The following is a 24,239-nucleotide window of genomic DNA, read 5'->3' as shown; positions in this document are numbered from 1 at the left end:
GACTGAGCCTGTCTTATGCTCACAACTTATTTTCTTTCTATGCTAAATGTTTTTCCAATTTAACTTCTTGCTTTTCACAGTGAACTCGTAATGGTTTAAATGTAGGCCCATCGTATAAAGTTACTGAAGCAATATTAAGTGAAAGCTGTAATTTTCCCTCCTTCGAATTATGTATATTGGCTTCCAATATAAAATATTCTCAGGTCTTTACCTGATAATAGCTCTTTCTATAGAGCAATGTAGTAGAATCTACATCAACTTAATTTCCACGTAATTAGAACTAAACAGGAAGTGTAAACTCAATGAACAAATGTCAGAGGTCCATTGAAATGATTGAATTAATCTAATATCCCTTTAAAGACTATACAAACACTACAATCTCTCATAGCAACAGACAAAAATAATCTCCTCACACAAAATGTGAGCACAATTTGAAAGAAATGGAGAGGAGGGAGCCATAAAAGTTACTTTTGTTGAAGAGCATTACGAGGTACAGGCAGCTTTGGCACATGTGTCTGCTGGGCTAAATTATCTGCTAACACAAATAATCACATTGCAGGGACCACACTGCTCTGGCGCCAGAGAAATGAGGGGGAGGACCAGTCATACACTGCAATAGCAGGTGGCAACCCAACACTGGCCCACGCAGGATATGGAAGTGTGCTACAGAAAACATCAATGATCCCCTGTTTTAAAAAGAAAAATAACATAGTTGCCAATGATTGTCATACATTTTTAAGGCATTGCTGAAGGTTAGAATTGAAAACTTAATGCTGACAATGCTGTACATACACTCATTTAAAAAAATATCTTTAAATAAACCTTGCTTAGTGTTGATTAAACAACTTGAAAAAGCATCCAAGGAACATCTGGCAAACAACCTGAAAAAACATCATAAATTTCACTTAATCTGGTGTTCAGGAGTTTTTTACTTCTCTTCTCAAACAGCCATCATTGTTAGTTAAGTTCTTCATTAAGCCTTTTTAATGGCTATAAAACCTGAAAAGGATTACATGGATTACTGTGCCTGTCTATCTGTCAGACCAATAGCTTAGTGACTATCGGTCTACCTATTGCCATAAAATTGTCATTACTAGAAAAGTAAGTAAAATGAAAAAAATATAAAACAACTTGCTCATCATTTACTTAGAATACACCAATTTAAAACAATAGAATTCCATGATTTACAGCAAGTCCAAAGATCAGTCAGTCTAAAATGTAAAGTTAGCAAGTATATAAGTAGCAAGCCCTTAGCCATCATGTAAAAGACTGTTATGTACAATTAGTTACAGGGTTTCAACTTTCTCAAACAGTCCTGAGGCAACTATGAGCAAGGTTATGTTCTTCGATTAGAAGTACTCAGGAGAGCACATTTCATTTATTTTAAAGCACACTAAATTATGAAACATGTCTAATCACATGTCAGGCAGCTCTCTGAGAGTTGCCACAGTCTCAGGACACACATGCCTAGTTTGTCCCTTGCATTGTGATAACAGGAAAGACTTTGTAAAAAGAATAGAAATTGTGACAACCCTTTGTATAAATATTGTACATTTAAGCAATATTTACCAACTTTTAGCCATTGATCTCATAAGAAAGACCAGAATTAACAATGGCATAACACTCAGTGATGGAACAGAAAGAACCTTGGTCAGGAAGTGACTATCATTGTATGTTATGCACACATTTCACTAATTGACAGGCATAAGGTTGATTTGCTTCAACATAAGCTTAAATTACAGAGAGACCTATTTCAACATAAAATATATTAGTTTGGCTTCAGTTTGATCAGCACACATATTTACATAATCTGTGGACCTGAGTTTTATATGTACTAGTAATTTGTTTGTGGCATTGCCCATAGTCAGTTGATAAATGCAAAGTTTTTTTTATATATAAGATGACAATGAATTTGGGACAGAAATTTCAGAAACTCACTTCACAGAACCACCTACTGGCCAGAGCCTGCAACCACATTGCTATAAGTAACCATTTACTTACAGGATTTCTATTCATAATGTTTACATTGGTAGTTTCAAGGTTAGATTTTGACTTTAAAATATAACCACAAATTATGACAACAGAAAGTTGGACAGGAAGTGCACCCATACACAAGATTTTTAGTAATATATGTGAAAGAGACACAGGTGGATGGATGGAAGCTGGGAACAAAGAAGCAGGAACGACATGAAATAATTAAACCCAACTTTATGGTTGAAATTACAAGAACAAAAATTTTAGTAGTTCAGTTCAAATGTATATTTTGTACTGGACTGTGCTTTCCTATAACTGCACAATACTGAAAAAAAACATAGGGCTGGATTTTCTTGGCTTATTGGCAGCGAAATAGGAGGTGGGAGGGCTGGCAAAATGGCAGAGGGAGGTATCAGGAGGGGGGCCTGATATCTTTGCACTATTATACCATATTGCCAACGGTGAGAAACTTGGTGGCTCAGCTACTTGCTGAGTGAGCCACTTAAGTGGCTGATTAAGGGCTGCTTGTTGACTCCACGGGCATTCTACCTGCATCAAGAGGGTCCACCACCACGTGGGGGAGACCACCATGGCCCACGGATGGGGCCCCCAGCTTCAATGGCTACCCCCTCGGCAACAGCACCGCTGATGCTCAGTGACCTGACCCTCTGATCACCGGGGCCTGCCCACAACCACACTTACCCCTCTTCAAAGGTGGCCCGCCATTGAAGTGCCCTCTCCCTGGTGTTGCAGCCTCAGCAGTAGCCACCACTTGCGGTGGTGCTGCTGAGGCTGCTCCGTAGCCGGCCCTCTTAATTAACCACTGCTGGCAAAAAGACACCCCGGGTCTCACCACCGGCAGCCCCATCAGTGGGACTTCACTGTCAGCCACAAAATTCAGCCCCATGTCTTTTTTATGTTCATTATATCTCCTACACACACAAGTTTAGAAGCAGTTGAGCGTATTGGAGATTGATACGCATCTATATCATTAACAGTCAGTGACGTTAAACTACAGAGAAACACCCACTTAAGTTTTCCTGCCATATTTAGCATGCCGGATCTAGCCCACTTAACCACTGCAGTTATTATTAATGTAACACAATATCACAAAATATTTTAAAGAATTCCTTCACATACGTCTAAAAGCTGTATTCTTTTTTATTCTTAAATATAAATCATATTTTCACTTGCAGTGCTTTAAGACCATCATTGTTTTGCTTGTATCCAAGGTAAATTGCCCAATGCAATTCGTGTTTTGGAATCTTTGTTTTTGTGCTTCGATTGTTACAATAAACTTCCAAAATTCACAATCTTTAATAAAAGCATTTTATTTCTGAAATTAATAATGGTCTGCATTCTATCCCTTCAGGCAATTTGTCCCATCTGCTGCCATCTTTTATTCTTATCATGCTAAAACACTGACTATCCTGCAAGCAGCAGCAATGATGATCTAATTCCATCTCCAGTCACCAGAATGGTGTGTACTCTAGTTGCTGGTTTGTAAAACAAGTAATCCATAGTGCAAGTTCATTCTATAGACAGTACAAAGGCAGCAGCGCCCCCTGCTGTCTGTAAGCAATAATACTTAAAGCAATCAACTTCCATCGAATACAGAAGAATTTCCATCATTTTCTGTTTTTATTTAACTTCCATCTAATTCAGCTTCACTGTGAAACACCTAACAGTTCTTTAAGGTTTATGAAATAAGTTGCATGGTGAACAACAGGTGTCACACATTTTACCTATTCGTTCCACTGTAGCTGGCTGGATTAATAAGTCGGATGAAGCAATTGCTATTATATTTCAAATCTTTCTCCTCTCAGATCTTATCAAGAACTCTATTGATGATGTACCTTGAAGCCTAATTTCTGTGCATGAACTGTAACCAAGGTTTAGTAAGATAAACATGTAAAGGATTTTTAAACTGAGATGTAGAGCAAAGGACCTCAAAACATAGCATGGAAGTCCCCCCAAAAAGTACACAGATTAATTAAAGTAGTTGAAAGTATTGAAGGCATCAAGTGGTAACACAAAAAGGAACTTCCACTTCATTCTTCTCTCTGTCTTCTTTGTCCTCTGTTTGTTGAGTGTATCTTGATGTCAGCTGTAAACATTGCTTAAATATCCTGGAGTTTTCTGCTATTTTTACCTTCCGCTCCAACTTCTTAGAACTTTTACCTCTCTCAAGAAATCCAATTTGAGTCCATGCACTTTGTAAGTTATTATTAGGCACCAAACCACAAGATGACTTTCAGTGGTTGTTTTAGGACCTCTTGCCATACAATTAAGGGCAAGTCTATTAAGGGCAAGAGGATAACCAGGGAAAAGGTAGGGCCCATTAGGGACCAAAGTGGCAATCTGTGTATGGAGCCGGAGAACATAGGTGAGGTTTTAAATGATTACTTTTCATCTGTATTCACTATGGAGAAGGATGATGTAGGTGTAGAGATCAGGGAGAAGGATTGTGATATACTTGAACAAATTAGCATTGAAAGGGAGGAGATATTAGCGGTTTTAACGGACTTAAAAGTAGATAAATCCCCAGTCCCAGATGAGATGTATCCCAGGCTGTTATGTGAGGCAAGGGAGGAGATAGCAGGGGCTCTGACACAAATTTTCAAATCCTCTCTGGCCACAGGAGAGGTGCCAGAGGACTGGAGGACAGCGAATGTGGTACATTATTAAAGAAGGGTAGCAGGGATAAAGCAGGTAATTACAGGCCGGTGAGTCTAACATCAGTGGTAGGGAAACTGTTGGAAAAAATTCTGAGGGGGATAGGATTAACCTCCACTTGGAGAGGTAGGGATTAATCAAGAATAGTCAGCATGGCTTTGTCAGGGGGAGATCATGTCTAACAAATTTGATTGAATTTTTCGAGGAGGTGACTAAATATGTAGATGAGTGTAAAGCAGTTGGTGTAGTCTAGATGGACTTCAGTAAGGCTTTTGATAAAGTCCCGCATGGAAGATTGGTTAAGAAGGTAAGAGCCCATGGGATCCAGGGAAATTTGACAAACTGGATCCAAAATTGACTTAGTGGCAGAAGGCAGAGAGTAATGGTGGAGGGTTGTTTTTGCGATTGGAAGCCTGTGACCAGTGGTGTACCACAGGGATCGGTGCTGGGACCCTTACTGTTTGTAGTGTAGATTAATGATTTAGACGGGAATATAGGAAGTATGATCAATAAGTTCGCAGATGACACGAAAATTGGTGGTGTCGTGAATAGTGAGGAGGAAAGACTTAGATTACAGGATGATATAGATGGGCTGGTAAGATGGACAGAGCAGTGGCAAATGGAACTTAATCCTGAGAAGTGTGAGGTGATGCATTTTGGGAGGACTAACAAGGCAAGGGAATATACAATGGGTGATAGGACCCTAGGAAGTACAGAGGGTCAGAAGGACCTTGGTGTACTTGTCCATAGATCACTGAAGGCAACAGCACAGGTAGATAAGTTGGTTTGGAAGGCATTTGGGGTACTTGCCTTTATTAGCCAAGGCACAGAATATAAGAGCAGGGAGGTTATGATGGAGCTGTATAAAACGCTGGTTAGGCCATAGCTGGAGTACAGTGTACAGTTCTGGTCACCACATTATAGGAAGGATGTGATTTCACTGGAGAGGGTGCAGAGGAGATTCACCAGGATGTTGCCTGGGCTGGAGAATTCAGCTATGAAGAGAGACTGGATAGGCTATGGTTGTTTTTCTTAGAGCAGAGAAGGGTGAGGGGAGACCTGATAGAGGTATACAAAATTATGAGGGGCATTGATAGATTAGATAGAAAGAAACTTTTTCCCTTAGCGGAGGTGTCAATAACCAGAGGGCATAGATTTAAGTTGAGGGGCAGGAGGTTTAGAGGGGATTTGAAGAAAGAAAATTTCACCCAGAGGGTGGTTGGAATCTGGAACACACTGCCTGAAGGGGTGGTAGAAGCAGGAACCCTCACACCATTTAAGAAGTATTTAGATGAGCACTTGAAATGCCTTAGCATACAAGGCTATGGGCCAAAAGCTGGAAAATGGGATTGAAATAGATAGGTGCTTGATGGCCAGCACGGACACGATGGGCAGAAGGACCTGTCTCTGTGCTGTATAACTCTACGACTCGAATTACAGGTGCTTTAAGGCATTGCATATAAATAAGACCCCAGAGACTTTTCAAATGTACATCATATCATTGAAATGCGCACTTTTCATGTTGTGGATACTCGTATTGAATCCTAACATTGTACTGAAATTAGGCTTATTTTATTTCAAGCCATTTAAATTATATTTGAAGTGAGCTAGTTTAAACATTCATAATTACAGGTAAGCAATGCATGCTAACAGAATCAACATCAGCAGCATTGCAGATACATTTCAAAAAGCTATTGACCTATTTGTGGTTTCTAAGCCTGTGTGAACTGATTGTGCAAAGCTTTATTGTTCATTTTACTGTAAATGAATTGTTTGCATTCAGTCATAAAATAGATAAAAGGATTTTTGCTTTCCAGGTCTAAATGTTAAAGCTCTCATGACTATTTTTGACAAAATAGAAATTAAAATTGTAAAATACATTTAATTGCTATTGATCACATTATAGCACTTCATTTGAAGTTATTCACTTAAATTTTTTTTTAAAACTAATGACCAAATTCTGGGCTCTTCTTTTGCAAGTGGTTGCGAGATTTGTCATACTGCCACATTAAAATACAAGATATTCCCTATGCAAAGCAGTTTACAAACTCAAGAAAGCTGCAAATTATAAAACTTTTCTCTCCCAAAGTTAACTACCAGTATGCACTTTTGCTACATATATTTTCAACTATTTTCGGTTATTGTTGAAGCCAACCAGAAACACTTTTTCTATAAACAATACTGTCTAGGCAGAAGTGTCCCAAATTATGGGCCATTTCCAGCCCTCAACCCCTGGCAATTCAGTCCAGCAAGCAATGACTCAGTTCTATTTGATCTTATGTTCCATACTCACTGGTTTGTCCCATTTTGAGTTTTGTGGGATTTTTTAATGTGCTAATCTTTGTGCTGTTGCCTCATTGTGAATAAACCCTAAATCAGAACACTAAGGTGTATCAGTTTGCAACTTGAGTTCACAACAAAGTCCCATTCACCTATCACCCGTGTGCTTGCTGATCTATATTGACTCTTGGTCCAGCAACGCCTCAACTTTAAAATTCCCATTCTTGTTTACAAATCCCTTCAGGGCCTCACTCTTCCCTCTGCAACTTCCTCCAGCCTTACAACCTTTTGAGGTCTCTGTGTTCCTCCAATTCTGGCATCTTTCCCATCCCTGATTTTAATCACTTCACTGTTGACAGCCGTGCTTTTGGCTGCCTAGGCCCTATGCTCTGGAATTCCCTTTCTAAGCCCCCCCTCTTTTGTGACACACTTAAAATCTTCCTCTTTGACCAAGTTTTTGTTCATCTGTCCTGATATCTCTTCTTGTGGCTTGGTCTCAAATTCTGATTGGCAATGCTCTTGTGAAGTACCTTGCGGCGTTTTACTACTTTAAAGGCACTATAAAAATGAAAGTTGTTATTGTTGTTGGTACATGAAAATTGATGGGAATGTTGACTTAATCTGAAGATATGGTCAACAAAACTTCATGGTATGCACTGAAAATGTGGGGCATTCCTGGTTTACGGTATACATTGAAAGCCATGTAATAATTGCTACCATTTACATACTGCCGAGCTCCTCCTGTGTTGTTCCTGAAAATCCAATTGCATACAAATGATCCCTTTTCTTCAGCAACAGCTGATCGCTAAATTGATGTAATTAATGCCTGTGCATTGCAGGTGCTATTTGGGAAAACAAGCAGATACAGCAAGCAATTGCTTAAATCAATTAACCACAGGTTCATGTTGTGCAATTAAAATTAGTGACAAAATAGCTAGACACTCGAGAACCATGAAGTGTAGTTTACCAAATAGAAATATTGACCATCACTTGTTAGCTGATTCATACCTCATCTAGTTACCTATAATTACTCATTCATACTTAACACAAACCTGTACTAAAATGTTCATACATATTTGACAAGGGAAGCAAAGTAAGTTTTTTTCCTTTATAATTATCATGTAGTCTACATGCGTACAGATAATTTTGCTTTTTGCCAAAACAATTGTCCAAGTTGGGAGGAGAAAACAATACCCAAATCAATGGAGATTATTGGTCTGGAATTGTTGTACTAATAACAGTGAGCCTGTCAGCACCATCATTATTACAGGGTAAAACTGACAGCAACTTCTGGTAGCAGCACGTATGCACTTAAACATAGAAGTTGCTATCACTGATACCCTGCTCCTCCACAGGTTGCACTACTACAGTCTTCACGATAGAATCTGCACAGAGATCACTGTCATGGCATGAACTTAGACTAAGTATCCACTATTTTTGCTCTAAAGACAGTTGAAAAATTAGGGCTTCTACAATGGGGAGTAACTGAGTTTTTATGATAATGATAATTTAATGATAATTACTGCTGAACAGCCTCTATGGCCTGATAAATTAACTTTCCAAGTGTGGAATATCATTTCCTCAGAAAAAAAATGATGCAGATTTTTAAAAAATGTTTTTCTCCCATTTTTCTTTTATGTCTTTCCTTTAATCCCATGTGAACATCCCAATCTTTATTTCATGTTGTGTACGATGATTTAAATGTAATTCATACTTCCTGTTTTTTGCTTCCTACTTTACCAACTGCATAGGCTGAATTTTATTAGCGTATCACACAGAGCGGCGGCGCACTTTGAACTTGGTGGCCTTCCGACACGAAAGCGCCACCGCTGAGCCCCCATATTTCGTGCAGGGGCTCATTTAAATGAAGGAGGCTTAAAACTCTTAGCAAAAATTTAAATTTTTTTAAAGGTATATTACTTGTCATGTGCTTATAAAAAAATAATTAGAACATGGAGGCCCTTTCCCAACACCCCCAATGGTTTTTTTTAAATTGCCCACCGAGGCCTCGCCGCTGCCGGTAAAATGCAATGGGGCCTTCTTGGTGCCAGGGGTTGTAGCAGGCTACTCCCGCAAATATTTTACGGGCCCCCTCACCACAACCCACAATGTCGAGGGGCCGGTAAAATTCAGCCCAGTGTCTCAGTGGTGATTGTATCTCAGTACCTGGTTGAAAAACCTCCCAACTGCTTGGCCTGCTCACAGACACCCCTATAGAGGACATCAAATTCAAATGTTGGATGAGTGGAATTCTCTCCTAACAAGTTGGCTAAAAGTCTGTGGGCAACTGTTTGCAAGTTAAACAGCCGAAAGCTGTTCCTTCCCCACTCACAGCAAAATCCAGCCATTGTTTTCTGTCTTATTCCCAAATAGTTACCTTACATTTCCAGAATTTAAAATGGTACCAATCAAATTTGCTTCATCAATTACCTTCCTTCAACCATAAGGTCAGTAGTGGGGATGTTCGCTGATGATTGCACAATGTTCAGCACCATTCGCAACTCCTCAAATACTGAAGCATTCCATGTAGAAATGCAGCAAGACCTGGACAATAAAAGTGGCAAGTAACATTTGTGCCACACAAGTGCCAGGCAATGACCATCTTCAACAAGAGAATCTAACCATCTCCCCTTGACATTCAATGGCATTACCATCACTGAATCCCCCACTATCACCATCCTAGGGGCTACCATTGACCAGAAACTGAACTGGAGTAGTCATATAAATACCGTGGCTACAATAGCAGGTCAGAAGCTAGGAATCCTGCGGCGAGTAACTCACCTCCTGACTCCCTAAAGCCTGTCCACCATCTACAAGGCACAAGTCAGGAGTGTGATGGAATACTCTCCACTTGCCTGTATGGGTACAGCTCCAACAACACTCAAAAAGCTCAACACCCTTCAGAACAAAGCAGCCCGCTTGATTGGCACCCATCCACAAACATTCACTCCCTCCACCACTGACGCACAGTGGCAGCAGTGTGTACCATCTACAAGATGCACTGCAGCAACTCACCAAGGCTCCTTAGACAGCACCTTCCAAACCCGCTACCTCTACCACCTAGCAGGACAAGGGCAGCAGATGCATGGGAACATCACCACCTGCAAGTTCCCATCCAAGTCACACACCATCCTGACTTGGAACTATATTGCCGTTCCTTCACTGTCGCTGGGTCAAAATCCTGGAACTCCCTTCTTAACAGCACTATGGGTGTACCTACCTCACATGGACTGCAGTGGTTCAAGAAGGCAGCTCACCACCACCTTCTCAGGGGCAATTAGGGATGGGCAATAAATGCTGGCATAGCCAGTGACGCCCAAATCCCATGAAAGAATAAAATAAATTGTGTCTCTAGCTGATTAAATATTTAATAATTCACAATTAGCAATTTCAAAGCTTTACACCTTTCTTTGAGGTTTTTAACCTATGCATACGCAGGAAAATATCCCAAAATATAGCAAAACATTGTATCCTACACAAGGAAATCTGATAATCTTGAAACACTGTGGTTTTGTACAGCTTTTATTTCTTCGATCTGAAACAAGTCATCAAGCTTAGTGTCAATGACCAAAGATTTTTTTTTAAAGGGCATACTACCCACTATTCTTAAAAAGATTTCTTCCCTTTATGGTTTGAAAAGACAACTAATCTGCAGCTAAAAGTGCAATGAACCTGTCCTGTTTTCAGCCCTCTGCCTTTGTTAATTCATATCAGTTACGAGGACATTTGCAAAGTAATCTAGGTGATAATTCTCCCTTTCCTGAGTTATCTACTGAGCCCCTTCTTTCTTTGAATGGTGAAATCATGCAATATGCAGCAAACAGATAATTGGTCATCTTGTTAGGATTATAGGGCAATATCCTCCTTGATCTGCCTAAACATCAAAATATCTGTTTAATCCTGCCAATTCTATGATCCACCAGAATTTGGGTGGAGGTATGAGCTTCATTGTATGTATCACCCTTGTTTGCGGATTTCACATTGGGGCCATTAGCCAAGTTAACAGTATGTATCCTTGGTCCCATGGCAGCCAGCCACCTAGTGTTCATGCTCCTTCAAATAATGCTGGCATGGTAGACTGACACAAAATACATGCATTATGATTGCTGCCACGATATTGCATATTAAGTACAATATTCCATTCCTGTGCCCAAAAACCATGATAAAAGCCTTTCCTATTTATATGTGCCATGGCGTTGTTGCTAAGGGCTCTGATGGCCACATCTGCACCATCAATGAAATTTCGCTAGTTTGGAAAATCGACCACCAAGTAAAGCCCTGCACCTTCTTGTGTTATCACTTCCTTTCCATGGGGAAATTGATGAAATTTTTGCTCCCAGCACACAAGGTTTCCAGCTACTTTATGGATTGGTAGGGTAAAAATTGGCTACTCCACCAAATGTCACCTGTAGTGGTTTGTAAGGATTTTTGTGTTAAAAAGCTAGTGATGTGAAATCCTTTCCAGATATGGATTGGATCATTATGCATCTGCTGGATCTTATCTGGAAATTAGGCTCTAGAGGAAGTAACATCACGGCAGACTCCATAGTGTAGCACAGAAGCAAAGATAGGTCTCTTTTGACATCCCCAAGTAGCTGCACCTAGTTCTGAAGAATCAGCTTGTGACGTGAGTTTTGTACCCGAGGTGTAATTACACCATGCACTAACTCTTCCCCCGCCAAATCCATCCCTGCCTTTGGAATGCCCAAATGAATTCCCATGCAGTTGCTGCTGTCATTGAGCGCTGAAGGAAACGTTAACACAAGGAAATTCAAAATCACCCAGTAGCAGATAATGCACCAAAGATAACGCAGATACCTTGTGTACATCATTACCAAAAAATCTTCAAAGGTATACTGAAACACCAATCACACCTTTAAGAATCAAACATATTAATGGTAATTAGCTTCATTGTAAATAGCAATTTGTTGATCGTGAGTTAATCAGAAGTATATGCATTCAACATGTGTTATCAGTTTGAAATGATTCATATGTTCAGCATAGAACATTCAATTATATAGATATGTGGTATGCAAAGGGAGCATTGCTGTTTAAAAATTACAGAGAAGTTGATATTTAGCCTGAGTTATTAGTTACCTGATATCAGTCTTCACTAAGGAAAAGGAAGAATTGCCATCTAGGTTTCTTTATAATTTTTAGAACAATGTATGAACTATTTTTAAATTTTATGGCATTTATGTATTAAAGTATAATGTGCTAACGTTGAGATAGAGGTAGAAACAAAAGGAGACGTAGGCTTAAGGATGGAATCTTTGTATTTGCTGCCCTTAGCTTACTCTTCCCAATGCTGCCAGATGACAGGACTTCGGTCATCTCAATGTTTCTTGGCTGAGTGCTGTTACAGAAAAATGGAATCACAAACTCAATCTCAAAAATATCAGTCAAAATCCCAGAACATGTAATAAAAATACAATTGACTTCTTCAGTCACCTTAACAGTAATCAAGATAAAAATACTACTTGCATTACATGGTGTTAAACCCTTGTCATAAAACAGCATATCCAACTTACTGCAAGATACCGACAATTCAATATATTAAAAAGTATTTATAGTATACTTACTGTCCAACACACCTCATGTATCACTGTGGTGTTGAACTTTGGCATCATGCCAGCATTATGCAAATTCCTTTATCACACTTTGACTAGATGAAATTATGTATTCATAAAACAGCAAGAAATCAGAACTATGAAGCTATGAGGAAAAGCAACCAGTAAGTGGCTATTCTGAGCTTAGCTCAATGTTAGCCTCACCCTACTTCCATAAATGCACAAGCACAAATTGCAATCACATGCAGGAGCCCTGGTCGATTTTCATATCCCAGAAGCACAGGCAACTGCAGCAATCCTACTGTTGTGCTGAGGTCAGCCAAATACTGGTCTTCGATCAAACCAGGATTATGGAAGTTCCGAAGAAGGGTCACTGACCCGAAACATTAACTCTGCTTCTCTTTCCACAGATGCTGCCAGACCTGCTGAGTGAATCCAGCATTTCTTGTTTTTGTTTCAGATTTCCAGCATCTGCAGTATTTTGCTTTTATTATTATGGAAGTCATATTGGCTTTTAAAAGGCATTTCATCAAGTCCCGTTTCTCTTCTTGCTTTCACATATACCATCCTAGTTTTGAGAAAGAGAAACTGCTCACTACTACTGGATTTTTTTTCAAAAAAGCCATTCCCTCTTTAATGCTCTTTGTGGTGCTGATTTTTTTTTACATCTTCCACTTCTAGATTAAAAATAAAATTGAATACATCATTTTTAGCTTTTATTTTTGTATTTCATGTTTCAATGAGAATAATAGAATTTACTTAGATTTTCAAATTTAAAAACAAAAATGTAGGTATTTATTTAAAGGAGAACCAATACATCTTCTATGGTACTGCACATAGATATAGGCAGACTGCGATATGGAGTGAAATCACAAAGCATTCAAGTGGGGCAAGGAGCATGGAGCTGGGGATACAACCAGTCTGAGAAGGGAGTATGGAATCAGGAAGCAATAAGACAAATAACCTAGGAGCTATGATGTATTCTCAATTGTTTGAGCCAGTTACAGGACTGGTGTCTAAAATATGACTGACCAAATAAAGATCAATAGAAGAAACCTACATTAAGTCTGGAATGCTCTTCCCTCAAAATAAGGACTGATATATTTTTCTTCTGCAAGGGTATTGAGGGATATAGAACCAAGGCAGGCAAACAGTTAAGATGCAGATCAGCCAAGATCTATATGAATGGCAGAACAGGTTCGAGGGGTTGAATAGCCAATTCCTATTGCTAAATAGCATTTTAAATCAGTTCTGGTTGTTTGAACAAAGAAGAATACTCCAGTTTCAGAAAATATTTTAAGTTAAAGGGAAGTTGTGTTAAACATTGCGTTGTCAGTGCTGTATAAAAGAACTATTTGACATCCAATGCTAGCAACAAATACAGCCAGATGAGGCACATCAGGGGCAAAAAACATTTTTTGCCTATGTTGAATTTTTAAACTTGTATTTTGTATCACTAGAAACAGCTTGCAAGGACATAAAACCCAGACAAAAAGAGGCACCAGCACAGTCTAGACGAGTTTGCTGGAAAGGACTCCAGGAGGTCCAAGTTGTTGTAGCTCATGCAATAGATATATAAAATGTTAACTGGTTAATTAACCAGGACCATTATATGCAAACATCTCTTGCCACTTTAAATGTCCGACCACCATTCAACAGCGATGAATTGGTGTTTGATCTTTGTAACCATGAAAGACACAGCCATTTATTATCTTTTGTTTCCATATACTTCAAAGAGAAGATTTTATTTCTATGAGAAGTCTGTTTCACCTGAAAAACAGTCTAAATCTAGTATCCAAAGGATTGCTTTAACACTTTGGGGCCAATCAACAGAAGCAGCTGAGATAAATGTTCCACAAGCTATGATTAGGTCTTAATTTTAACGTCTATGCCCATGGTTAGAAAGATAGTCGCATCTATTACTAAGATAGGTAACCTATATTTCACAGTCATTTTATTTCTCATTCATCTGCCTTGTGCTGGTCCAAAACCCAAGTTTCTGTCTGATAGGAGCACACATCAATTTACATTTGCAGAGTTTTGGTCGCACAATACATTTTAGTAGCTGGGGTGCACAGTAAGGATCCAGTTACATTCTCAGGGTCTCGCTATCATTTATCTATATATTGGGCAGCAGAAAATTCAGAGTATCATGTGGAATGCAAGAATCACAGAGTTGCTCATAATCCTGTATCGAAAAAAAAAACAGCAGCCAACATGGATTCAGATGATGTCTGACCAATGCCCTTGACTGTGGGTAGCCTTCCAAAGAGACTTTGACAAAGTTCTGTACAGAAACAGGTGTCAGGAAGATCATCACACAAGTACAGAACACCCAGAATGTACTTCCAAGTAGGGATGTAAAGACGAAGGTTGGATGCTGAGATTAGGGGCAGTAGCAAGTGCAAATGTTTTCTGAACGAATGAGATAAAAATTGACCAAAGGGCTTTCCTCATCTGAATCTCATGAACAAAATGCTGTAACCCAATTTTAGGAGTGTACACTCTGATGGACTATTGCAACATTTGCAATCCCTGCCTTTGTGACCTTTTTAAGATTACCAATTAGTGTCTAACCGAAAGCAGCTCTAGCTTGCGACTTCATGCCCACTGAGAAGCAGATGATGATTTTACATAATCATTTCACGTTGAACCATGTTGCAAAGTTTTATCCTATCAGTTGGATTACTGAAGTCCCAGAGATACAAAAAAAATTGTTCTAACTCACTGCACTTTGTTCCATAGGAATACTCCAATTTAAACAATTCTGTGGCTCTGCAGATAAACTTCCAACACATACAAAACAGCCCAAACATACCCAAATATGCATTTTAAATGCCTTATTTCTATTACAATTGCCATACGTGCAGTACAAGACGAGCATTCAGTCCACTAAAGAAAAAGTACATGAAAAAAGCTTATGACAAATTTATAGAGAATGTTTTTCTGACCTACATTTTCTATGCCCTTGCACTTTAGATTCGGTTAGAGCTCTTGCATTTACAGTTTAGCTTACATATAATCCATGTATAAGCCATAATGCACCATTTTAATATTTCATAATCAAGCTGACACAATAAAAGGCTATTAATAGAATACCATTAAGTTATGTTAAATTCTTTAATTTCCGAGACTGTTATATCCATACATCTAATATCTTAAACATTTTTCAACAAAATAGCCTTTTAATGGAAACAATGGTTGTTTAAGAGTTGTGGTGATACCCGCTGCTTTAAAATGTGGCTTTGTACAAACATGAATGTCAAAAAAGTCCTGGACACACCAAATAGTTATATACGTAGCTTGCATCCACATTACAGCAAACTAAGGTTAGTGGTCCAAAATACATCAGCCGTGTTCAGCATTTACTAGAGACAGCACAAAGTTGGCTCTGAAAGCAAGATAAATCCCATTAGCAGATGAAGACCAGAAAACAATACTGCACTGATCGTTCCCAACCTTTGTGTTCAGACTCTAATAAATAGCCCTGAGCTTTAATACTATTGCGAAGGGACAATAATTTAAAGGCCAAACCTGCAGCAAGTTTGTGTGATGTGCATATTCACAGCTTTAGCTAAATGTGCCACACTGGTCTCAACAGTACTAATTTCAATAGATAATTCCTGACAACGAAGACTCTACTGTGTAGACAGTGGTTACGCGCAAGATTATTTGTGTTATACTTTTGTCCAACAAAAACAATTAGTATTGGCTTACATTTACAGTATTAAGATTAATCGCTTTTTAATGGGAATTATTCTTTTTCCAGTACTTTGAGATCTACAAGATGCGCCTAGAAAAAAATTACTACAGTGGAGAATGAAGTAAGCTTGAATTGAGGGAGGTACGATTCCAGATTAATTGCTGTAACTTTGTCCTTCTGGAGGCTGAGCGAGTTTTCCGTTTTCTTTACACATCATTTGACGCCGAAGTTCCGTCAGAACAGCTTTGATACTATATGAATTCTGCCATTTAGCTAGGACTGATATGCTTTTTGGATCCACCTGAAGATGCAAATACAAATTACACAAATATCTGGAGTATTTTTGTTCACTTTTGATTGGTTATAGAAAAGGAGCCATACAAGCAGCTTAAATTTTACACATTTGATTTAAACACAAATAGTTACAGAAGTGAATCAGGGCACTAGTTTGCCACATTAAATATTAGGTTCCATGCATTTATTTTAAATTCACCACGTGCTATAAATCTTGATCCTACGTTTAGTTTTTTTTTAGAGATACAGCACTGAAACAGGCCCTTCAGCCCCACCGAGTCTGTGCCGACCATCAACCACCCATTTATACTAATCCTACACTAATCCCATATTCCTACCACATCCCCACCTGTCCCTATATTTCCCTACCACCTACCTATACTAGTGGCAATTTATAATGGCCAATTAACCTATCAACCAGCAAGTCTTTGGCATGTGGGAGGAAACCAGAGCACCTGGAGGAAACCCACGCAGACACAGGGAGAACTTGCAAACTCCACACAGGCAGTACCCAGAATTGAACCCGGGTCGCTGGAGCTGTGAGGCTGCGGTGCTAACCACTGCGCCACTGTGCCGCCCTATGAGCAAGGATCAAAGAACCAATATTTGTCACTGGCAAGAATATGCAACAGGGAATAATTATTTTTAAAAGTACTGCATAAAAATGCATAGAGCTTGAAAAGTGTTCTCTATTTAGTCATGTATAAGTGATATGTAATGCCACGCTAATGGTGGAAGTTACATGTAAAACTAACCCTTAAAACAAGATAAAAGCTAAATAAAGTGCTTGGAGTGCAATGATAAATTAAAACATTCCTTATGCAAGATAGTATAACGCATGTTTGCAGCCTGGCAGGGTAGGGCAGCAGCCTCCTCCCAGTTATAGTGTCCCACTATCAAGAATTGCTTCATCTCATGGCATAAACTAAAACTGACTCAATTGAAAGCAAGTTAAATTAGGTTAGGTTAACTTCAAGAATGGTCACCTCTGGAACCAAAACAGTCAACCATCCCACTGGAGAACTCCAAGGAGCTACCATATGACTACCTATCTTGTCAACCCACACAACTAAAAACAGTTATGCAACAGCCCTAAACCGGAAGTAAAAGGACCATTACTAAAATGTAAATCAAGGTAAAACATAGCTTGCACTGACGACTTGTTAAAAATTAAATACGCCTGTCGATTACTCTTTAAAGTAAACTTTCCCACAAATGTTTCACACCTTTTCTCAATGCACGGACTCCTTTTTGGGGAACAGTTGCATTGACACCAGACTGCCTTCAGTCATCATTCAGGTGGAAAGTCAGAGCCAAGCCATTCCAGAGTGAAAGAGGAAGCACTTTTCCACAAAGGGTAGCATCAATCTGGAATTCTCTCCTCCAAAAGGGTGTGGATGCAGGATCAATTGAAATTTAATATTGAGATTGATAGATTTTTGTTAGATAAGGGTATCAAGGGATATGGATCATAGGTGAGTAAACAGAGTTGAGGGCATGAACTAATTGAATGGTGAAACAGGCTCAAGGGGCTGAATGGCTACTCCTAATCCTGTGTGCACATCAGCAGGCTATTTGACATGAAACATCATAGCCAAGCTTCATCTTTGGGTGAGGGATTGCTAGATAACAATCAGAATACAAAACATTGATTAATGTTCCTCTTCATAACCCATACTGTTGATCTCTGTTGTACCACCCAACTACATTGGCTCCGGCTGAGAAAACCTAAAGCAGTGTGGATCAGGAATAAAAGATGCAAGCTTCCTCATCTGTATGGTTTTGCAACTGACAGAGCCAGAGGGCGAGTACTGTACTTACTTTTATGGCGACTTGCTTTTGCGTCATACTGAAAAGTTGAATGATAACGTCTCAATGAAAATTAACCCACGATAGGTTGTCAGGTCAAATCCTCCAATTCCCCCAAAGAAATCTACCAGAGGGCATTCATTCCACTACTGTGGTATTGTGACAAATAAGACCTCAAAGACATTGGTTCAAATAATATTATTGAAAAACAAACACAGCTATCTATGATGTCAAATAAACTTACCGTTCCATTGGAACTATTTACTCCATTCATATTTATTTTTGATACAAATCTAACATGTGGAGCTATCTCTGGATATCTAGGACCACAGTCTATTTTAAGGCTGTATATTCGGTTTTCATAAATTGTCTGTAAAAAGAAAAAGTTATATGGGTTAACATTACTGTTTATAGATCAATGTATTCAAATACTTGTTTTGCTAGATTTTCACATCAGAATTCCAGTTAAACAGTTTACCATTTAGGCATGAAAAGGCTGAGACCACATCACTCATTGGTTAAAATAAAGTGTTCCCAATCAGAAGGTTGAAATAGTTGATAAATTAACTGCAAGAGTTTATTTCCACCATAAATATAAAACCAGGAATTTATTAACCCTCTAGAATGCTGCTTGCTTTGGCAGTACATGCTTGTAAATCATATTGTTAAGTAGCTGCAGCATCTGACATTGCATTCTAAAGTATCATTTAAAAGGCATGGATATCTTACTGTCCTGAAACTTAATTCAATAACAAATCTTTGAAGCTGGATTTCAGTCGTGCAGGACCAGATTTTATTAATGCGTGTCCATAAAGGCAAACAAAAACAAGACAAGAAACAGAACACAAGGTTTTAAGATGTTTTAACAATACTTGTTCACAAAAGCATAGAGACAACTACAGAAACTGAATTCACTCAACATTTCTGACTTCCAAGAAATACTGAAACCTGGATTTCTAGAGAAGCTAAAGACTGCAGATGCTGGAAATCTGAAATAAAAGCCTAGAGATGTATAGAAAGTGCAGGGGTGAAGTAAAAAAGGAAATTAGGAAAACAGAGAATTCATGAAAAATATTGGCAGGTAAAATCAAGAAAAAGCCAAAGATGTTTCATCAATACATTAAAAGCAAGAGGATTAGTAAGGAAAGCGTAGGGCCATCAGCGATGTACAAGGTAGCCTACGCGTGGATGCAGAAGATGTGGGCAGGGTTCTTAATGAGTACTTTGTCGCCGTCTTCACAAAGGAGGGATGATACAGACATTGTAGCTAAAGAGGAGTTTGAAATATTGAAAGGGGTGGGGGAAAGAGTACTGGAGGGTCTGACATCCTTGACAGTGGATAAATCACCAGGGCCAGATGGATTGTACCCGAGGCTGTTAAAGGAAGCCAGGGAGGAAATAACAGATGCTCGGAGGATCATTTTCAAATCCTCACTAGATACAGACGAGGTACCAGAGGATTGGAGGTCTGCAAACATTGTATCATTGTTTAAAAAGGGTGCGAGGGATAGGTCAAATAATTATAGGATCTCGGTGGTGGGAAAATTATTACAATCAATTCTGAGAGATAGGATAAACTGTCACTTAGAAAGGCACGGATTAATCAGGGATAGTCAGCATGCATTTTTACAGGAAGGTCGTGTCTTAATAACAACTGAATTTTTTGGGGAAGTAACAAGGAGGATTGACGAGGGTAGTGCAGTGGATGTTGTCTACATGGATTTTAGTAAGGCATTTGACAAGGCAGACTGAAAAGAAAAGTAAAAGCCCATGGGATACAGAGCAATGTGGCAAGTTGAATTCAAAATTGGCTCAGTGACAGGAAACAAAGCATAAATGTTTTTGCAAATGGAAAGCGGTTTCCAGTGGCGTTCCACAGGGCTCAGTGTTCGGCCCCTTGCTGTTTGTGGCATATATCAATGATTTGGACTTAAATGTGGGAGGCATGATTGGGAAATTTGCAGATGACACAAAAATTGGCCGTATAGTTGATAGTGAAGAAGATAGCTGTAGACTCCAGAATGATATCAATAGTTTGATTGAGTGGGTGGAAAAGTGACAAACGGAATTCAATCTAGAGAAGTGTGAGGTCATGCATTTGGGGAGGGCGAACAATGGAAGGGAATACACAATAAATGGGAGGATACTGAGAGGGGTAGAGGAAGCGAGAGACCTTGGAGTGCATGTCCACAGGTCCCTGAAGGTGGCAGGACAGGTAGATAAAGCAGTGAAGGTGGCATACAAAATGCTTTCCTTTATTGGCCAAGGTACAGAATACAAAAGCAGAGATGTAATGCTGAAACTGTAAAAAAAAAAAAAAAAATGCTAGTTAGGCCACAGCTGGAGTACTGCATACAGTTCTGGTCACCACATTTCAGGAAGGACATAACTGCTCTGGAGAGAGCACAGATGAGATTTACAACAGTGTTGCCAGGGCTTGAAAGTTGCAGCTATGAGGGAAGATCGGATTGGCTAGAGTTGTCTTCCTTAGAGTAGAGGAGGCTGAGGGGTGACTTAACTGAGGTGTCCAAAATTATGAGGGGCCTAGAGTAGACAGGACGGACCTGTTTCCCCTAGCGGAGAGGTCAATTACCAGGGGGCACAGTTTTAAGGTGATTGGTAGAAGGATTAGAGGGGAAATGAAAAACCTTTTCATCCAAAGGGTGATGGGTGTCTGGAATTCGCTGCCGGATGGGTGGCGGAGGCAGAAACCCTCAACTCATTTAAAAGGACCTGGTCCTGCACCTGAAGTGCTGTAACCGGCAAGGCTAAGGATCAGGTGCTAGAAGATGGGATTTCTTCAGCCGGCACAGACACAATGGGCCGAATGGCCTCTTTCTGATCTGTAACTTTTCTATAGTTCTAAAATGCTGGGAATACTCAGGTCAGGCAGCATATGTGCAAAGAGAAACAGAGTTAACGTTTCCGTTCGATGATCTCTCATCAGATCTTTTGTTCTGATGAAAGGTCATCAACCTGAAACATTAACTGTTTCTCTCTTCACAGATGCTGCCTGAGCTGCTGCGTATTCCCACATTTTCTGTTTTATCCCTGGATTTCCAGGAATTAATTTGATAATTCACAATGCTGTGAAGGATTATCTGCCCATGTGTACAAATCATAAAATCTCATGCACAAGTACCAAAATTAATCAAGTAGGCTAATAGAATTGTTAACCTTTATTCAAGGGGATTGTAAGTCAGTTGTGCGCAGCCTCATTCCAGAGTACTGAGTTCAGTTTTGGACACAGAACCTCAGGAAATATATATTCACCTTGGAAGGGGTACAGTGCAGATTCACCAGAATGAGATCAGGGCTTAGGGCACAGTGGCGCAGTGGTTAGCACCGCAGCCTCACAGCTCCAGGGACCCGGGTTCGATTCCGGGTACTGCCTATGTGGAGTTTGCAAGTTCTCCCTGTGTCTGCGTGGGTTTTCTCCGGGTGCTCCGGTTTCCTCCCACAAGCCAAAAGACTTGCAGGTTGATAGGAAAATTGGCCATTATAAATTGTCACTAGTATAGGTAGGTGGTAGGGAAATATAGGGACAGGTGGGGATGTTTGGTAGGAATATGGGATTAGTGTAGGATTAGTATAAATGGGTGGTTGATGTTCGGCACAGACTCGGTGGGCCGAAGGGCCTGTTTCAGTGCTGTATCTCTAATCTAATCTAATCTTATGTATCAAATTATGAAGACGTAAACTTGGCTAGTAGTCCCTCGAGTTTAAATGGCTAAAGGGAGTGATCTAATAGAGATATTTAAAATGACAAAGATATATTAAGACATAAGGCAGATGAAATTTAATGCAGAAAAGTGTGAAATGAATAACTGTGGTAGGAAAAACAAGGAGCGGCAATATAAAATGTTCAATGCTAAAGGGGGCGCAGAAGCAGAGGGACCTGAGGGTATATGTGCACAGATCACTGAAGGTTGCGGGGCAGGTTGAGATAGTGGTTAATAAAACATATGGGATCCTGGGCTTTTTGAATAGGGGCATAGAGTACAAGAACACGGAAATTACGATAAGCCTGTATAAAACACCGGCTTGGCCTCAAGTGCAGTATTGTTTCCAGTTCTGAACACCACACTTTCAGAAAGATATGAAGGCATTAGAAAGTGTGCAGAAAAGTTTTATGTGGATGGTTCCAAGGATGAGGAACTTCAGTTACTTGGAACGGTTGGAGAAGCTGGGTCTGTTTTCCTTGGTGAAGAGAAGATTAACAGGAGATTTGATAGGTGTTCAAAATCATGAGGGGTCTGGACAGAGCAGATAGGGGGAAACTGTTCCCACTGGCCGAAAGATCCAGGATCAGAGGACAGTGATTTAAGGTGACTGGCAAAAGAAGCAACAGCGACACGAGAAAAAAAAAACTTTTTTTTTTACACAGCAAGTGGTTAGGATCTGGAATGCACTGCCTGAGTGTGGTGGAGAGAGATTCAATGGAGGCCTTCAAAAGAGAAATGGATAATTATCTGAAGAGAAAACATTTTTATGGCCAAGAGGAAAAAGCATGAGAGTGGGACTAGGTGAGTTGCTCTTGCAGAAAGCAGGCATGGATACACTAGACCAAATGGCCTCCTTCAGTGCTGTAATCATTCCATGATTCTATGATATGACAGTTGCTCTGTATCTACCCTATTTAGTGGGGACACAATCTTAAGATTAGAGCTAGACCATTTAGAAGTAAAACCAGGAAGCACATTTTCCCCAAAAAGAAAATTGGAACACTAGAACACGATCCCCAAAAGGCTGTGGATACTGTCAACTGTTAGGTAAGAGCAAGATGAATAATGTTGTAAGCTTACTGTAGCATAGTGGCTGCGTTACTAGACCAGTAATCCAGAGGCTTGGACAAATGTTCTGGAGACATAGGTTCAAATCCCACAGCAGCTGGGGAATTTAAATTCAGTTGATTAAATAAAGCTGCGCACAACTGACTTACAATCCCCTTGAATAAAGGTTAACAATTCTATTAGCCTACTTGATTAATTTTGGTACTTGTGCATGAGATTTTAGTGATTTGTACACATGGGCAGATAATCCTTCACAGCATTGTGAATCAAATTAATTCCTGGAAATCCAGGGATAAAACAGAAAATGTGGGAATACGCAGCAGCTCAGGCAGCATCTGTGAAGAGAGAAACAGTTAATGTTTCAGGTTGATGACCTTTCATCAGAACATCAGTAATGGTGACCATGAAACAACTGGAATGATTTAAAGCCATCTGGTTGACTAATGTTCTTTACAGAAGGAAATCTGCTATCCTTACCTGGTCTGGCCTATACGAGTCCAGACCTACAGCAATGTGGCTGAGTTGTTAACTGCTCTAGGGGAGACTGGCATAGGGAATCATGGGAAACTCGGCATAACTTAGGTCCCTATAATTTGAGAAAGCTTGCCTGCTAAACACACGAATTACATGAATACCTGATCAGAAGGTAACAAGCTCAGGAGGGAGACACCCGAATCCTATGAATAGCCCAAGAATCCTATGAAAAGGGTATTCAAGAGGTTGACGAGGTGAATAATATAACCAAGGCAGGATGAGATCAGGGAAGGCATAGAAGATGTAATTAAGAACAGTTTATCCAGTAAACCTCCTGTAAAACTGTATAAAATGACTACTGGAACAATGTACTAGCAGAATGGCTATAATAATTTGAGAGAGTAAGACTTCTCCTTGAATGCTCATAATAAAAAATGGCTCGTTTGTTCAAGACATCTGACTCTTGAGGTTTTTTGGGTACTAGGACAAACCCTCACCCTTCCACTGCCATCTGAAAATGACCTAGCAAGCCACTCAGCTGTATCAGATTGCTACAAAAGATTTAAAAAACGCATGAAGCACCCAGTATCGACCTAGGCACTGGACACAACCAAGGCATAACCAGCTGATTTGACCCTGCAAAGTCCTTCTCACTAACATCTGGGG

General features: G+C 39.7%; 1 protein-coding gene across 2 annotated transcripts in view; it reads right to left on the bottom strand.

The window, feature by feature from the left end:
• Nucleotides 1-15,606: 15,606 nt before the first annotated feature.
• Nucleotides 15,607-24,239, bottom strand: part of LOC137378103 (ubiquitin-conjugating enzyme E2 variant 1-like) — a 45,538-nt gene continuing 36,905 nt past the window's right edge. For both annotated transcript variants that reach the window (XM_068048198.1, XM_068048197.1), the window contains exons 3-4: nucleotides 18,551-18,676; nucleotides 15,607-16,504 (exon numbers count right to left, since the gene is read on the bottom strand). In XM_068048198.1, coding sequence (XP_067904299.1) covers nucleotides 16,358-16,504; nucleotides 18,551-18,676 — 273 coding nt within the window. In that variant the 3' untranslated portion in view covers nucleotides 15,607-16,357. The remainder of the gene's footprint in view (nucleotides 16,505-18,550; nucleotides 18,677-24,239) is intronic.

This window comes from Heterodontus francisci, chromosome 16 (assembly GCF_036365525.1).
Source record: "Heterodontus francisci isolate sHetFra1 chromosome 16, sHetFra1.hap1, whole genome shotgun sequence".
Taxonomy (NCBI): domain Eukaryota; kingdom Metazoa; phylum Chordata; class Chondrichthyes; order Heterodontiformes; family Heterodontidae; genus Heterodontus; species Heterodontus francisci.
Note: the sequence above shows the minus strand (reverse complement) of the source record. Positions and strands in the feature narration are given on the sequence as shown.